The 16,294-nt window shown below is 41.7% G+C and overlaps 2 protein-coding genes across 2 annotated transcripts in view; both read left to right on the top strand.

The window, feature by feature from the left end:
* The first annotated feature begins 4 nt into the window (after positions 1 to 4).
* ubiad1 (UbiA prenyltransferase domain containing 1) lies at positions 5 to 3,021 on the top strand. Its single transcript, XM_037243774.1, is given in 4 exon segments — positions 5 to 200; positions 1,506 to 2,000; positions 2,003 to 2,122; positions 2,196 to 3,021. Coding segments are annotated over 3 exon segments (1,080 nt in total). The 5' UTR covers positions 5 to 200; positions 1,506 to 1,564; the 3' UTR covers positions 2,720 to 3,021.
* Positions 3,022 to 9,600: 6,579 nt separating this feature from the next.
* Positions 9,601 to 16,294, top strand: part of mib2 (mindbomb E3 ubiquitin protein ligase 2) — a 29,472-nt gene continuing 22,778 nt past the window's right edge. Inside the window, 4 exon segments of the mRNA XM_037271480.1 lie at positions 9,601 to 9,850; positions 13,163 to 13,483; positions 13,486 to 13,548; positions 13,809 to 13,980. Coding sequence (XP_037127375.1) covers positions 9,721 to 9,850; positions 13,163 to 13,483; positions 13,486 to 13,548; positions 13,809 to 13,980 — 686 coding nt within the window. The 5' untranslated portion in view covers positions 9,601 to 9,720.

Below are 16,294 nucleotides of genomic sequence, written 5' to 3'. Positions count from 1 at the left end.
TCTTTAGACTGTCGGACGTGCCACGGAGGAAATGGTGCCGGTCAGACTCATCAGGGGTGAATGGCCACCTAGACGAGTCCCCTCCAAGTTTATACGTAGCATTTGACCCCTCTTCTCGTCTTTCTCGGCTCTGAGTGGGACTAGCGATGCTCGCCTGTGATCCAATGGACTCTTCACATTTTCTGGGGAGGCCATAACACGTAAGAAAAAGCGCCGTATGACATTTCCCCCTCCACGCTGTCCACACCAGCGGAACCGTTAGCTTCCTTCTGTGGCTAATCAGTTAGCTTTAATCCGATAATCTCATTTGTTGGCCTCCAAATAAGAAATTAAGTGAACGATACTAATGTACTCGTGTGCTACTGATTTCCGTGTTCGTGTAGTGTCAGTGTGTGATGTTCTGAATAAATATTGCGTGACTTAGTGAAATATAACCAACTCTCACATTAATACCAATGTGCATGCAAAATAAATGAATGAATCCAATGCTTCTTTTCGGTTTGTTTTTACAAGGTCGTGTAATATTAGTGGCATTACTCAACCACGTCAAACTGAATTATGACTATAGATTTATGTTATGGTTATTTAGTCCTCGTGAAATGTTACGTTTCAAAAATATCAAAAAGGATAACGTTTTTTAAATGTAGAATAAATTATACTCACGGTGCAGTAATTGTAGTCCCACTACATTTTCACAAGGGACTAAAATTAAGCAGAAAAATCAAATTTACCATTACCATAAGCTTTGTGTCTGCGAGTCTCAATGTATGTTGCTAAATGCTACTTTGGTGAACTGGACATAAACTTTTAATTTTATTACCACTGTGTTTAATTTGCCATGTGCATCAGCACATCTTATTGTACGGCAATTTAATGCAAAACATCCCACTCATGATTTGGTTCGGCAGGGGGCGATGGGACTTCTCGTTGCTTGCGTGGGCACACCCACCCACTGACCAGAACTAGCAGAGAAGTAAATCTCCTCGCGCTCGGTCAAAGCATGCTGGAAAGTGTACAGCGTTACCATCCTTGCAAAATATTTAATATATTGTATTTCTGTGGCTTGGTGGCAGGTGTCTGAACATTCTGTTGATTCGCACTTCTTTCCAAATTCAACCCGGAAAATACCAACTCTACTCCTGCGCTGTTGCTCAGTCACAACTTATTGTAGAACGATGCAAAAACACAATACAATTGGATTTGACGTGAATTGTTGCTCTGTAGTACCGACCAAATCTGACCGTACCAAAAGTGCCAGGTTCGGTACCCATACCTTGTGATTAGTGATAAATATCAACGGAAACCTGGAGTTCTGTCGCAAATAATAGTCATGACAAAGCAATTTACGAAGTTCATGAATAATTATTCTTAAGTATTGCAGTTAAACATTTCTTCTGTATGCTGCTCATTCCACTCTTTGACTTGCTCGAAGCCCAACTAGTCTTTGACTGTGATGTGTGTTGGTAAAATGGAAGCATGCGTGACAAATGTTTGTTCTTCTCCAGGAACACCTGACTTTGACATTGGGTGTCAACACCGCTTCTATAAATAGCTGGCTGAGGAAATGGCCAAAGAGCACAAATACAGCATGACAGAAACATTTGTAGTGGCCGGATCGAACGGCCACAATGGGCAGCCGTGGCTCACCAACTCGGTGCCCGCGGGTCACGTCTCTGGTGACAGCCACGTGTCCAGGATGGCCCGAGTGGCCTCCGATGTCAAGCACACATGCGCCGCTTACGTGCTGGCGCTCAGGCCGTGGAGCTTCAGCGCCTCGCTCACGCCGGTGGCCCTCGGCAGCGCGCTGGCGTACAAGCTGGATGGCTCGGTGGACTTGGTTGTCCTCATGGTGTGCGCGGTGGCTGTGCTGGTCGTGCACGGCGCCGGCAACCTGGTCAACACCTACTACGACTTCTCCAAAGGCATCGACCACAAGAAAAGCGATGATAGGACTCTGGTGGACGAGATCCTGGCGCCGCAGGATGTTGTCATGTTTGGAGCCTGTTATACTCATTGGGGTGCTTATGTGCCACATTGCTCTTCTTCCTGTCTACACTCAGACTGGAACACCTTGCCCTGATTTACTTTGGGGGTCTCTCCAGCTCTTTTTTATACACTGGAGGTAAGTACATCAATTGCTGTACATTTTCCACTCTTGCACGGCTGGCCTAATGGTATCTGTTTTTAATCCTCAGGGATTGGTTTGAAGTATGTGGCCCTGGGAGACGTGGTCATTCTCATCACGTTCGGCCCGCTGGCCGTCATGTTCGCCCACGCCGTGCAGGTGGGCTACCTATCAGTCCTGCCATTGGTCTATGCCGTCCCACTGGCCCTCAACACGGAGGCCATCCTCCACAGCAATAACACCCGAGACATGGACTCGGACAAGCAGGCGGGCATCGTCACACTGGCCATCCTAATCGGGCCTACGCTTTCCTACGTGCTCTATAACCTGCTGCTCTTCGTCCCCTATGTGCTTTTCTGCATCCTGGCGACGCGCTACACCATCAGCATGGCACTGCCCCTGCTCTCTCTGCCCATGGCCTTCCCCCTGGAGAAGCAGTTCCGCAGCCGGTGCTACACCAAAATCCCCCAGCAGACAGCCAAGCTCAACCTGCTCATGGGACTGTTCTACGTCTTTGGCATCATTCTTGCACCTCGGGGAGCCTGCCCTTACTTTGATTTAAATATTGTAAAAAAGAAAAAAATATATATCTGAAACTACTTTGTGTTCTTCACACTCTTTAATTTATTGTCTTATTTATGTGTACTGTAGAAATAAGTTTGGCTTTTTATCTCTAACAGTGAACACATGAGTTTATTTAATCAGTATTAAGAGGAACACCTCATTGCCATATTTCTTCTAATGCAGATGCCTGAAGACATCAATGAAATAGACTTGGTACTCTTTTCATTCAATATACTGTTAATTTGTACAGTGGGATATTTCTTTTTGTGGTTGCCAGCCAAATAGTGTTTCTTTGCGTTGAAATAAAAGTTGCTGATGATGGTTTAATATTTTGTCTTATTTTTTATTTTGGTGAAACATGGATCAAATTGGAATCATTAGCACATTCTATTGAGCGACTGTATTAATAAAACAAGCATGCAAGGGACATTCACCACTGTTCAAAAGTTTGAGGTCATTTAGAAATGTCCTTTTTGAAATAAAGATGTGATTTCTTTCAATGAAGATCAAATTAAACTGATCAGGAATACATGTATGCTGTTAATGTGGTAAATGACTATTCTAGCTGCAAACATCTGTTTTTAATGCAATAGCTACATACAGGCCCATTTCCAGCAACCATTCCTTAGCCTATATTAGTTTTCATGGACAACACTAAATTGTCTGTGTGACCCCAAACTTTTGAACTGCAGTGCATTTTCTTCTGTTCATGCATGAGGGAGCAGGCATTCCATATACAATACTTGTTTCTCTTGATTTAGTGTTTTGCTCAGGATTTTGATTAAAAATGGACAATGTATTTTTTATGTTATAAACAAAACGTCTCGTGGCATGCATTGACCAGCTAGGGGTGCTATTGCACAACCACTGAAACGTCATGGAAAGTGAAGTTTGCTGAGGAGTTGTTTTTACTCTGTACATTTTTCTCCGCTGTATTTGAGCAACTTAAGTTATTGTAAAACTCCAATTTTGTCCCTTTTTTGCATTCACAATGTTTGCTTAAAATATGTCTGAAGCTCAATCCGTTCACTGTATACTGAAAGAACTCTTGCCTCCCCTAATGTCTACATAGAAATAATTAACTGTGAGGCGTGAGGGTGATCACTAAGCAAGCACAAACGGCCTTTCAAACTAAGGTTAGGGTTTCCATCTACGTATTTCGTATGGCCTGGTCCGTGTTCAGATTTTTTTTTTTTTTTTAAGCAATGGATCCTAATGGTGCTGCTTTCCAAAGCCATTTTGCATCTATTCTAGATTCTTTAGGGTTTACGGTTAGGGGTTAAGGGTTAGGGTAAGAGGTTAGGAGTTAGGGTAAGCAGAAAAAGGTTAGGGTTATTGGTCATAGTATGGTTTCAAACTAAAGTCAGCTTTTCAATTTAAGATTAGGGTTTTGAAGTAGGGTTTTAAACTAGGGTTTGGGTAGGCTTAAGGTTTCAAACAAGGGTTAACGTTTCAAAGTAGGAGTTCAAAGTAGGGTCAAGTTCTTAAAGTATCATTTCAAACTAGGGGACTGAAATAAGCCAGAGGCAGGAATCAAACCAGCGCCTTCCCAAGTACAGGTCTTCTGCTCTTAAGCATTGTGACTCCAAGGTCTGCTGAAATCGGCATTGTAAAAGTATTACCATCACTCTGAATGCCTGTTGCAGAATGGATCTTTGAAACTAAGCCAAAGTATACTATGAATTAATGCTCAATTGAATTTAAACATGTGGGATGCTGAGAATTTCAGTGTCCCATAGGGAATGAATAGAAAAAAATTGAATGTAAAATATTAAATTGTGGGAAAACTGCAAGTAGATTGACAAATGTGTGGAGTATGTTAAAATTGGAATCGTATTTACCACGTGAGAGTGTATGGAAGACAAAAAGGTGAGCCAAATAAAAACAAAGAATCACAATAGCATATATGTGTGAATGCTTTCAGTATTCACACAACAGAACTCGGTTTCCATGTTAACGAGAGCGCACAAATGCGTCGTCTCTCGTGACGTCATACATGGGCGTGTTGTCATGGCCGTGCGCTGCAAACCCCCCGGTTTAGTACACGTTTATTTCCTTTAAAAGCACCTATATCGTTGTTGATCGGAGCACGGAACATGGGATTATTTCTCGGCACAAAGTAGACACTCCCGACAAAGATCCGGTGAGTACGTGCACTGTGAAAATAATTGGTTTTCACGTCAATAAACGTTGCCAAACATGGGTTAGCTTGCTAGCGTCAGCGTTTGACAAGCTAATAACACGCACCAGACCTCAGTCATCTCCAGGCACACTAAACATGTCGATCTCTGTTAGTCCGTTTGCTTCGGTACATTCTATTCAGAAAACTACGGGCAACATGTTCTCCCAATTGACTGACTAGCACTTCGTGTGAAGAAAGTGCTTCTGGGACCGTTTCCAGTCATGTCTGTGGCTGAGAGCGGAGGCAGGTGGTTTTCACCTGACAGGCGACTACAGGGTTGTCTCCCCATATGACGTTTGGATGTGTTTGTTAGCAGCCGTTCGAGCATCTATTCTTTCTCCTTGATGATCAGCACAAGGTCCGTGTCTTTGTCATGATGAATAAGACAGTTTAGCACTCTGGTAGAGTAGTAGAGAACAACGCACTAGTTGTTTCCATCCATATCACTTTTGGCCAACGAGAATGCTATTCAACCTGTCTAGGAAACCTTTGTGCTGCGACAATTGCACCACTAGATCCAAGTCGTAGGTTGAGCAATTATTTCGATTTCTTTCATATTTAGCTTAAGGTCGATAAATAAATGAATGCACCACTCACTAGTCATAAGTTTACAACATTGTGCATTTTTAATTTTTGTAATGGCACCTTTTATTTAAGAAGGTAGGTCAATTGAAAACCATTTCTTATTTACACTGCTTGCTGTTGGCTATATCCGGGCAAAAAAAATTGGAAGTGAGCCGCAGTGTGAACATAGCCAAAGTCTTCAGATGTACAAGTAGCATCATTCAAATTGTGAATAAATTGGGCAAGGTAACCACTCCTTGAATACACAGTGGTACCTTGCACAAGGTATAGCGAGTTTTCCAGATTACGAGCATCATTCGGTTGATGTTCTGCTTTGCATTGAAAGCTTCAGATATTTTGCTGCCAGGGTTGGGTGGTATTATGATAATGCGGGTAAAAAGCAGCTGGTGAGGATTTTAGAGTGCACTTTAATCCATCGGGATTGTACCTTTCGCCACATGCAACAAAGTGATTGAGGTAAGCAGCACCTATAAATAATGGTAAATAAAATTATGGTAAGCTATGTTAAATGTAATGTATGTGAGTAAACAGTCATGGCGGGTACACAGATTCACAATTACAGTTTTGTTTGGCTTGAAAAAACACGGACTGATTGATGATGACAGATGGGTGCCCAGGTTGCTGGCGAATGTAAATGACGGACCAGCAAATTGAGTAAAAATGCTCACCTCTGCTGCACACCTGTGTAATGAAGAGATGGTAAAAATGTGTCAATATTTGAACCCCGCCCAACCCTTCATGTCAAGTATTCATTCATGAAAGTCTCCTTCCGTTTTCTTTTCCCTGAGCACCCCCCATCCAAGATAGCAGCACTCCCCAAAATTGCCTTGCCCCTCCTCCCTGTTTGTCCATTGGTTGGGCAGCAAATGGGTGTTTCTGCAGGATGTGAAGTATCTCCTTATTGTGGTACTTGTGCACCTTTTGCATACTGATGAGTAAAAACCAGCGTGTCAGTGACCGCAGCCAGCGTCCTCATGTGGTGGAATAAAACATCAATCCCGCAGATTGGGAGCAAAGGACCGTCGTCGACCTGAATGCTAGCGAAGCGCAGCAACTGTCCCTGGTCATCCTCCGACACCTCCTCTTTTCCCCTCTTTTCTGTCCATGGTTGTAATCCCTACTGACACAAGGCTGGGATTTAGTCCTGGCATGGGCAGCAACGCTCGCTCTAGTTTGGATCCTCTATAGCCAATCTGGTTTTGCATATTTACAAGACTCCATGAAACTATTATCGTGTCTGTGGAAAACCACCTCCTCAGCCACTCTCTTCAGGGAGCTCCTTTTTGTCTGACTGGAATCTTGTAGGGGCACTACTTATCTAGGATGCATTGATAGATACTGTAGATAGCTATGGCCTGGCCTGCCTTTATGTTGGGATTCTCCTCGTCTCTGCTGCACACCAGTAATCTGAAAGGTAAACAGGAAGTGATCATTTTTTTCCACCAGATTCTTTAAAGCTTTAATGCACGTTGCTTTTCCCCTCTGAAATTGTGATGCAAGACTTAATCATACAAAATTGAAATGGCTCAAAAGTCATACGAGCGATCAAGTCCAAATTATTTCACATAACCTCCTATAATCTGAAAATTCCTCATAGATATGTATTCCGATTATAATATTTGTCCTAAATATTACATGAAACTAATGACAATATTCTTTATATATTTTTTTTTAGTTATTAGTGAAACACATTTTATGTGACAAACATAATAAAATGATTGAAATATAAATACAATAAACTCAAACAGTGAATAGTGCAATTAAAAAAAAACTACTTTACAAAGAGTGCATAAAGGGTGAACAATTAAAATATTAGTTAAGATTAAAAAAAATAAATAATACCCATATGTGTTGCCCAGGCCTAAGCCTATGAAAAAAAAAAAAACATATGTAGGCCTCAGCCTATTAGTTATGGCTGGAGACACACAGATGATGTAATAGAAAGGCAGCTGATCTTGTGTTGTTATCATTTTAGACACTTCAATAGTTACCAAACCCGTTTAGGCTACACAATGACCTCCCTGTTCTGCTTTTTATGGCTTTCATTTTTTTAACAAACCAGAGAATTAATGCTGGAGTTAGGTTGCATTGTCGAGGTTCTGGTGTATGAAGAGGGAAGAGAATGTGAGAAGACTGGACACAAGGCTCTGATTGGTAAGGCAATGTAAGTTGTCAACATTGTGACATTGACTGGTCTCAGTTGCAGTCTAGAAGGGGCTCCAGACTGCCACTTAATGGTGTCATTTTGCCCCCAAAAATTGAGAGAGTGCACATAAATTTTCCATTTACTTGCAAATTGCATGACTAGTAAATTTGCTTAGTTATCAAATTGACTAATTCTAGGTGTGAGTGCGAGTGCGAATGGTTGTTCATCTTTGTGTGCCCTGCGATTGGCTGGCAACCAGTTCAGGGTTGTCCTCTGCCTACTGCCCGATGACGGCTGGGATAGGCTCCAGCACGCCTGCGACCCCCGTGGGGACAAAGCGGTACAGAAAATGGATGGATGGATGGATGGATCATTCTTTGAAGGGCAGCATGGTGGTTGTCTCGCAGTTCAGAGATGCAGGGTTCGATTCCGGCTCCAGCCTTCCTGTGTAGAGTTTGCATGTTCTCCCCCGTGTCTGCGTGGGTTTCCTCCAGGTAGGCTGGATTCCTCCCAAATTCCAAAGACATGCATGGCAGGCCGATGGACCACTTCCGATTGTGATTGTGAATGTGAGGTTGTCTATCTGTGCCATGCAATTGGCTAGCGACCAGTTTAGGGTACGATAGTGTCCAGCACGCCTGCGCCCCTTGTGAGGCCCAAACAGTTCGGAAAATGGATGGATGGGTATTATTCTTGAATATAATTTGTTGCTGACAAACGTCTGCTCTACACTTCAGCCTGTTTATCAGTAATTTAGTGCAAATGAATGTAAATGTAAATAATTGGCTTATCGATTCACAGTGCGCCCCTAATTCTCTGCTGTAAAAGTTCAATTTAGACGCCCCGGTGTGAAACCCATTTGAGTCATATGTGATAGATTTAAATGAACCTATTTACTCTCCTTATCTTTTTTTAATGCCTGCCCTGCCCCCTGCGGTCTGAGTTTGCAGTGGTTGGTCAGCCTCCCGCGGGCCTAAACAAATATGTTGCACAGCTCACAGCTGTGCCAACTGCACAGCTACCACAAATTCCGAACATACCCCCTGCCAGAAACCTGGCAAAAATGTCCGTGTTTCAAACTGGCAGCTGACAGGTACCGACCTGTCACGGACCTTTAACATCCTGTTGACAAAGTAGTCATGCAAGTGAAATGTTTATTTTTTGTTTAGCCTTTTTGGGGGCCAACGGTTGCAATGTTTTGTTTGCACTTAGCAACATTGTTCTTTCGTTACAGTTCAATATAGCGTGGCAGTTTGGTGGACAATGACATCTTTGTAGTCTCGGGGCACCTCACCACTGTATTTAGCCGCTTTGACAATGGTCATCTAAGTTGACAAATTTTCAGCTTCTTCTGGCTCATTTTCTTGTGTGTAAGGCAATATATATATTTTATTTCTGGAATTATATTTAGATTTTTTTTAAATCACCACCACCTCGTTGCCTGGCGTGCATACCAAATAGACTTACACACAGTCTTGTATCACATCAAAAATGGCACAATCATGTCGAACAGTCGCCCATCCTCCCTTGGATTGCTTGGCACTAAGCTACTTGCTCTGCACCAACTACGAGCTGAGTTGTGGCCGACTAGCTGACGCAGCTAAGCACTGTCCTTCCATGGTGTAGATTCACTCTTCACCTCCACCGTGCCGAATATTACAATATGTACACAACTTTGACTTCTTCAGATAAGACCGTAGCTATATACTTAAAAAGAAAAGCTCTGAGATGAGTTCAAGTGACAGTGATGATTTAATCACTTGTTTTTCAGTTCAAGTAGATATTAGAGTTGACCATACAAGGACCAGCATGTGACTTGATTTTGACTTGGATACCAGGAATGATTAAAAAGGCACATTACATCATCCCTTAGAATTCAAAGCACTTCTTGGGACACAGTGACTTTGTGTCAACAGTATTTTTTTGTAATTCATTACCTCACTAAACAAGCGTGGCTTTTATAGATAAGAGTCAGCTTTGTGATGTCCCTTGAGTAACGTCTGTCAGTGGGCGGAAAAATGGGAAAGGAAAAGCTGCATGTTCCAAAAACAAAGGGCAAGGTTCACAGTAAACCACATATAAGCATGTGCCAAAGAGGTTCACTCCACCCTTAGTGAGATGATGCACACTGCACAGTTCTCTCATAGAAGGTCCTATCTACTGTCCTACCTGGACTATATGGCGTTGCCACGGCACACTGGAATTCAGCTGCCTGACATGTTCAAAATTGGACTGAAGACAATTGGGAGTGAGTATGATCATTTGTGCTCTGCAAGATTGCTCAGATGTTTTTCTCAAAGGTCCATAGCATTTACTGAAACGTAAGCTGCTTTTAAGATCTTTTGCTGCAGCTATCGACCTGGAAAAGATTGAAGTACTGTATTTGGACATTTCGGTGCAGCATGAAATAAGAAGTGTAAGCTCGTACTTTGGTCCTGTCTCCCACGTGAAGAGATGTTTTCAAATGTGTTATTTACTCAATGGCTGTATTGATTTTTGTCAAAGTCCTCTTTTCCATCTCCATCAATAAGTTCCAGCTGCTACTTTTATGCAGCGTTAGGATGAGTCATGTGAAAATTGCAAAGCATTAGTGGTCAGTGATTATACATTATATTATATTATATTATATTGTATATAGTGTAGCTTTATCAGCTGGGTATTGATTCACATACAGGTTTTGTAATTTTCTTTCTCCACTCTTACATTAACAACAACCTGCCCAAGGATGACCGGTCTAAAACAAAGCTGTGTTTGAGCGGCAAGAATCGAATCTAATCTAAGCCGTCTATATAACCATAGCTGCATTGATGTATGTATGAACTGTGAGAATTAAAAGTTCTTTTTAAGTTTGCATTCAGACCAATTGTAGATTTATTCTTTGATTATGCAGCTGATATAAATTAATCTTGGCTGTAATGATACTGCATCCATGTGAAAATTGCAAGAACGTAACAGGTATCCAGATTTTCACTTCTAAATGTGGCGTGGATGCCACAAGACTCCACCACTTCCAGTGATTTATAAAAACAACGGCCTGAATGTGTGGATGAAAGCCACATGCTTCACACAGGCACGCAATGCTTATTCATTTTCCGTTCGGAGCAGCTCACTCCTCAGACCTGCTTGTGTCAAGAATGACAAATATGCCATAAATCTTCGCATCGTGTGCTGCTCTGCTTGCGGCCTTAAAGAACATTTGACTGACTTGAACAGTAGCTGGGACGTGTTTGTGTGTCTGTGACAACTATGCACTGACACGCTGATCATTGCATATGATAAGCAAACCCACTGTAATTTCCAACTAGGTGTGTGATGAATTTAAAAATGTAAGAAATGAATGTATTCAAGTTATGCAGGCTTGGAGATTGCATTGAAGATCTTTAAGCCTAACCCCATCATATACACAACTCTGTATATTGTCATCAGTCCTCTTTAGTCAAGTTTGGATCCAACAATTTGGCCACTGAGTGATGCTTGAATAAGTTTGGTGCGGAAGAAGACGGTTTATTCATTTATTGTTTTGAGTAGCAAGCAGTACCTGCGTTTCTGTGGCCACGTGCATTTATGTTGTGCCAACACCTGTCTTCCTGTTTTGTGTGAGGAAGAGGTTAGCGTTGTCCTTAGCGGCAGCATGGACGACAGGCGTCACCCCATCTGTTGTTGATGTGTGTGATCTTTAATCCTCACCTCTTCTAACCATCAGTCACACACTAGGAGCAACTACGTTCAACTACCTCAGGAGTCAACATTCCTCCTGATGGTGTATTGCTGCTTTTTAACATAACATGAAATCGTCTTGAAATGCTGCTTAAAAAAACCAAACCAACTTTGTGGGAATTCACATGAGATGTTTGTGGTGAGATTTTTGAGAAATCTTTTTGGAGTTCAACTGATCTAAATTAAGACTCCTTCAAAGCTGTAATAGGACGGTGACTGCATTTCAACGTTGTCTCATTCACAGTATTTTTGAAAATGCTTCGTCACTACAAAAACATTTATTATTTGTGACTATATTGTTCTGGGAAATGGGCTTATTGAGTTTGTTTCTCACTAGGAAATTATTTTGTCTGTTATCCTGTCACATTGAAAGCCAAATTGAGCCTGCTGATTCTTTTTTTTTTAGAAACCATGAACTCTTGATATGAGGGCTTTTTACTTGAAGCTCATTGTCAGTCTTTCAACACAGAAAAATGCTTGAACCAACAGAAACCCATTCTTAGATTTATTTTCTTATTCGTGGAGCTGGTGACACATGCAGTTGCTTCACCTCTTATTTCTAAATGTGAAATGGAATCAAAGCTCTCATAAAAGGACAAAATCAGAATTGCAAGGATTAATCAAGCACTAACTGAATATCAGATCAATAATTATTTGTGAAATCAATGAATCGTTTCAACCTTGTTTAATTTAAAATTGTCCACATCTTTGGAATTTTAACTTCTCAACATTAAATATTCTCAGATTTCTATGCTTTCTGGGAAAACAGATGATTTTTTTTCCCCCAACAATTCTCAACGTTCTTGTGTATTTTCAGACAACAATTATTTACATTTGTGTAGATTCTGCACCATCAAGTTTGAAAATAATGAACTACACACACAAATAATGCAAACTTCACACAGAAAGGCCAAAGCCAAGTGAATCCTACACCTCTACTATGCAGGCGGACATGCTAACCAGTGCCCTCAACAGCTAAATTGATTAATAAAATAATCGTTAGGTCCATCTAAATGATATTTTTTTCTGATGTTATCTATTTGTTCTTGAGATGAAGATGATGATGAAGAGGCATCACTGTGGAATTTGTGTGGGAGTTTATGCTTGAATATAGTGTGGCTTTTATTTGTCCGTGCCAGTCTCAGCATTTTTAACTTTTTATGTGGACGATTGCAATACTTCCCATTTCCATCCTTTGTGTTTGAAGGGTGGGTGGGTTTTAATCAAATCACTCTGTCAGACTCAAAAGATAGCGTGACGTACTGCACGCTTTGAGACTAATACATCTCGTGGATCGTCGCCTGACGTATCTCAGATAAGCTTCCAAGTAGTTCAACTTTGGTTTTCCCATAACTGCAACCGCTTTCCTCTTGACATCGTTCCAAATAAATCAAGTCATCAAGTTCTTTGTGGTCTATAAATATCAGCCAGAAATGCTGTACGGTTACAACTTGTTCATGCCGGTTAATTTCAGGACCATGTGGGAGCCTGTTTTTTTTCACAAAAATATATAATATATTTTTGTGCAGAACAGTATGCCAACGGGCTTTCTGTTTGGATTGTTTTTGTCTTGATGAAGAGCTTGTGTGAGTGTGCTGAGATTGTTGTGATTAGTAAGACGCAGCAGTAGTCAAGCACCTCCTTTTTCCAGAAGTCAGCAATTACTTGCCTTGAATAATACAACCCACCAAGACAAAGTCACTGAAATTCAAATGAATGAATGTTCCTCCCTCAGTGACTGTCAGCTGTGTAGTCAGACAACACATCAAGCTTAAGAAGCAGTGGGTGTGGAGCCCTATGGATTTGGAAAGTCGGTGCTAAACGATGCATTTCTTTCTTTCAGTCGCCCCTGATCTACTGCTGGAACCTCCTCTGGTACCATCCCTGCCAGCACTATCATCAGTGCGGGCCAGTGGGAAGGCCAGGAGGCGCAGCAGTAGCGACAGTGCTGCCAGGCGTCAGCCATTGAGCACAGCCCCGAAGCCGCCGGGCGCTGGTAGAGGCAGCATGGAGGTGGGCATGCGGGTCGTCCGTGGCACGGACTGGAAATGGGGAAACCAGGATGATGGCGAGGGCCACGTCGGGACCGTGGTGGAGATTGGGCGGCAAGGCAGTACCACCACCCCAGACAAGACGGTGGTCGTTCAGTGGGACAGCGGCACAAGGACAACTACCGCACTGGTTACCAGTCTGCTTACGACTTGCTGCTCTACGACAATGCTCAAATTGGTAAGTGCGGTCGACTATCTTCCATTATATAGCGACTGATCGTTGTCATGCACATTGTATTGTTAGTGTGCATGAGACAACAAAAAGTTGGCCTTTCTAAATGAGCCCCCCACTTCATGACTATAATTTACTCAATTCCTCTCTGACAAATTGCCCTTGAATTAACGAACCGCAAGAGGAGGAATAGCAGAGCAGTGTGACTTGTCTGTCTGTGCATCGATCACCTTATTCTGTCTAATTTACTCTTCCATCCCGCGCAGGGGTGCGTCACTCAAACCTCATCTGCGACAGCTGCAAGAAGCATGGCATCATGGGAATGCGATGGAAGTGCAAAGTGTGCTTTGACTATGACCTGTGCACACATTGCTACATGAACAACAAACATGACCTGAGCCACTCGTTTGAGCGTTATGAGACAGCGCATTCTCAGCCGTAGTGTTGTGTTAACCCCCTCTTCCCCTTCTCCAGGATCATTCATCACCTTTCATTTCATTGTGCTGTCCGACAAGCCTCCCCTGATTAACTCAGTTAAATGTGGAACTTAGATCCTTTTCTGTACGAATGAATGCTCTATTTACTTCTGCCGGTAAAGCTAATCATCACTGTTTATTAGTCAGCAGGATTACACAAACACGTCCCTACAAAATGTCAGGATTAAAAAAAAAAACAGACGTAGTAAATAAAAAAACAAACTGCTGCGTAAGCACTGGCGGTACATTTGCGGTGAATAGAATTCATTAAAAATTAAACCAATTTATCGACAGCTTCTGGTGGAGTAAAGGCAAAGTTAGTTGTTTTTCAACCAAATGGGGAATGTAGTTCATTTCTGTGTTTGTATTTCATTCCGTGCAGTCAATGCACTCAGGCAGTTGTTTACCGCCAACACAATGACAACTGATTATATACATTCGAGTCACACAACTTGTGGTCTTCCACACAAGGTCGTTTGCATTGCATTATTTTTAAATATATATTTTCAGATGTAAACAGTGTTGTGATAAAAATTATGATTATTGCATTAAGATGGGACATTTATCAGGAATTGGTCCAACGTCACCATTATCACAAGACTGTGTGGCTGTTTCTGTGTAGTGTATCAGATTTAACTCAAGGCCGCTGCTTGTACATAAACGCTTGATGATCTGATTCCAAGTGTTCTGTGTATCCAAATGTACTGGCCAAAGTTCCCCCTGTAGAATGCACTCTTCTGCATCAGTTCACCGTAACACTCCAAACTGCTGCGGGCACTGTCTGAATGTCAGCTGGATGGCCTGTGCTCAATTTAATGAGGTGACATGTTTGCCCTAGATTTTTCCTATAGTTAGTATATAATAGTTGACATAGTCCAGCTCCAGGTCCACATTTGCCTTTTTTGTACCTGTCAGCTTGTTTGTTGTGCCAATAATAAATAGCAAAACTTAAGACTTCAGCTTGATATGATTCATGAGGTCTCCTGTTGTTTCATTTTACTTTCCGGTATTTATACTTTTCAATATCAGATTTTCCCCAACATTTGATTATCTGATACAATGGACCCCTCTGTATTGCGAGTGGTAAGGACCAAGAATTGAATTCATAGTTGTCTGTCCTCTGAGCATAACACACATGTGTTTTAGTCAGATTCTGTTCAAACTTGTTCCTAGTTTAGAGTACTTGAAGTTTTATCAGTGAGTGAATATCAGCCAGAACACGGCCTGTTTGACATTTGGTCAAGTAAATTTAAGCACTCTACAGTTAGGCTTTCTCTTACACAACCTTGTATGAACAAAGTGTTGACGTATTTTGTCTCTTGGGTCGAATACTACATCCCTGACAGAAGTCTTGTTCTTGCCTGTTATCGAATAGTTTGACGTTGATTGCGATGGGATAGGACGGAGATATTGATTTGTCTCTGAGGTCAAAATGTGTGTGTGTGTGTGTGTGTGTGTGGGGGGGGGGGGGGTTCTCAACAGTGCCCTTTGCATATGAGCAGTGTTTTGTTAACCAAGTCAATACAGGCCTGTGCTTATGACAGTGTGTTGAAGAAAATGATATTTTCTCACAAATTTTGCCCCAGCTCCTCAAACCTACCAACAAGACCGATTCATCCATTCATTCATTTTATGAATTGCATATGCTGACCTAATAATTTCAAACTTTCAACATATGCTTTCTTAAATACTACTGCTATTAATTTAGGAACTAATCTGTAGCATTTGTTAGTGATTTTGTCTGAGATGCAACACTTTGATTGATTTGTGTTTGTAAGTCTGCCAGGGATCACATGAAAGTCATTTTTTCCCCCCATCAGATGATAGGAAGAGAGCGAGAATGTTTTGCACTGTGTGATGTGCAAGTTTTTTGTTCCCGCACATCAGAAAAGATTGAATTTGCCTGCAGCATTTCCTAATGGCTCAGTCATGGGGCCCAGTGTTTTCTTCTTTGAATGACTCGTTTAGCTTGGTTTCCGTAGCGCTCCTATTTGTACTTCCTTTTACTATCCTGCTATGGTTCATTTAGAGTTTTTTCTATGTATTTTTTAATGGAATGTTTAGTACATGGTGTACCACGAATTAATTTAGTCCATTTAGGTATATTCAAAAAAGGCCTCACACACTCGGTCGATAAGAAAGCTTCTAACTTAATGAGTTTTAGGTGGTTTCACGTGAACAGCAACAGGTTCCTGAGTCAGTTTGACTCGTTGATTCCAACGTATCCGAAAAGAAAATCATATAATTAACACTAGTACACAGAAACATAGTCGCTA

Source organism: Syngnathus acus, chromosome 2 (assembly GCF_901709675.1).
Source record: "Syngnathus acus chromosome 2, fSynAcu1.2, whole genome shotgun sequence".
Taxonomy (NCBI): Eukaryota; Metazoa; Chordata; class Actinopteri; order Syngnathiformes; family Syngnathidae; genus Syngnathus; species Syngnathus acus.
The sequence above is the reverse complement of the archived record's forward strand: the minus strand, read 5'-3'. Positions and strand labels throughout refer to the sequence as shown.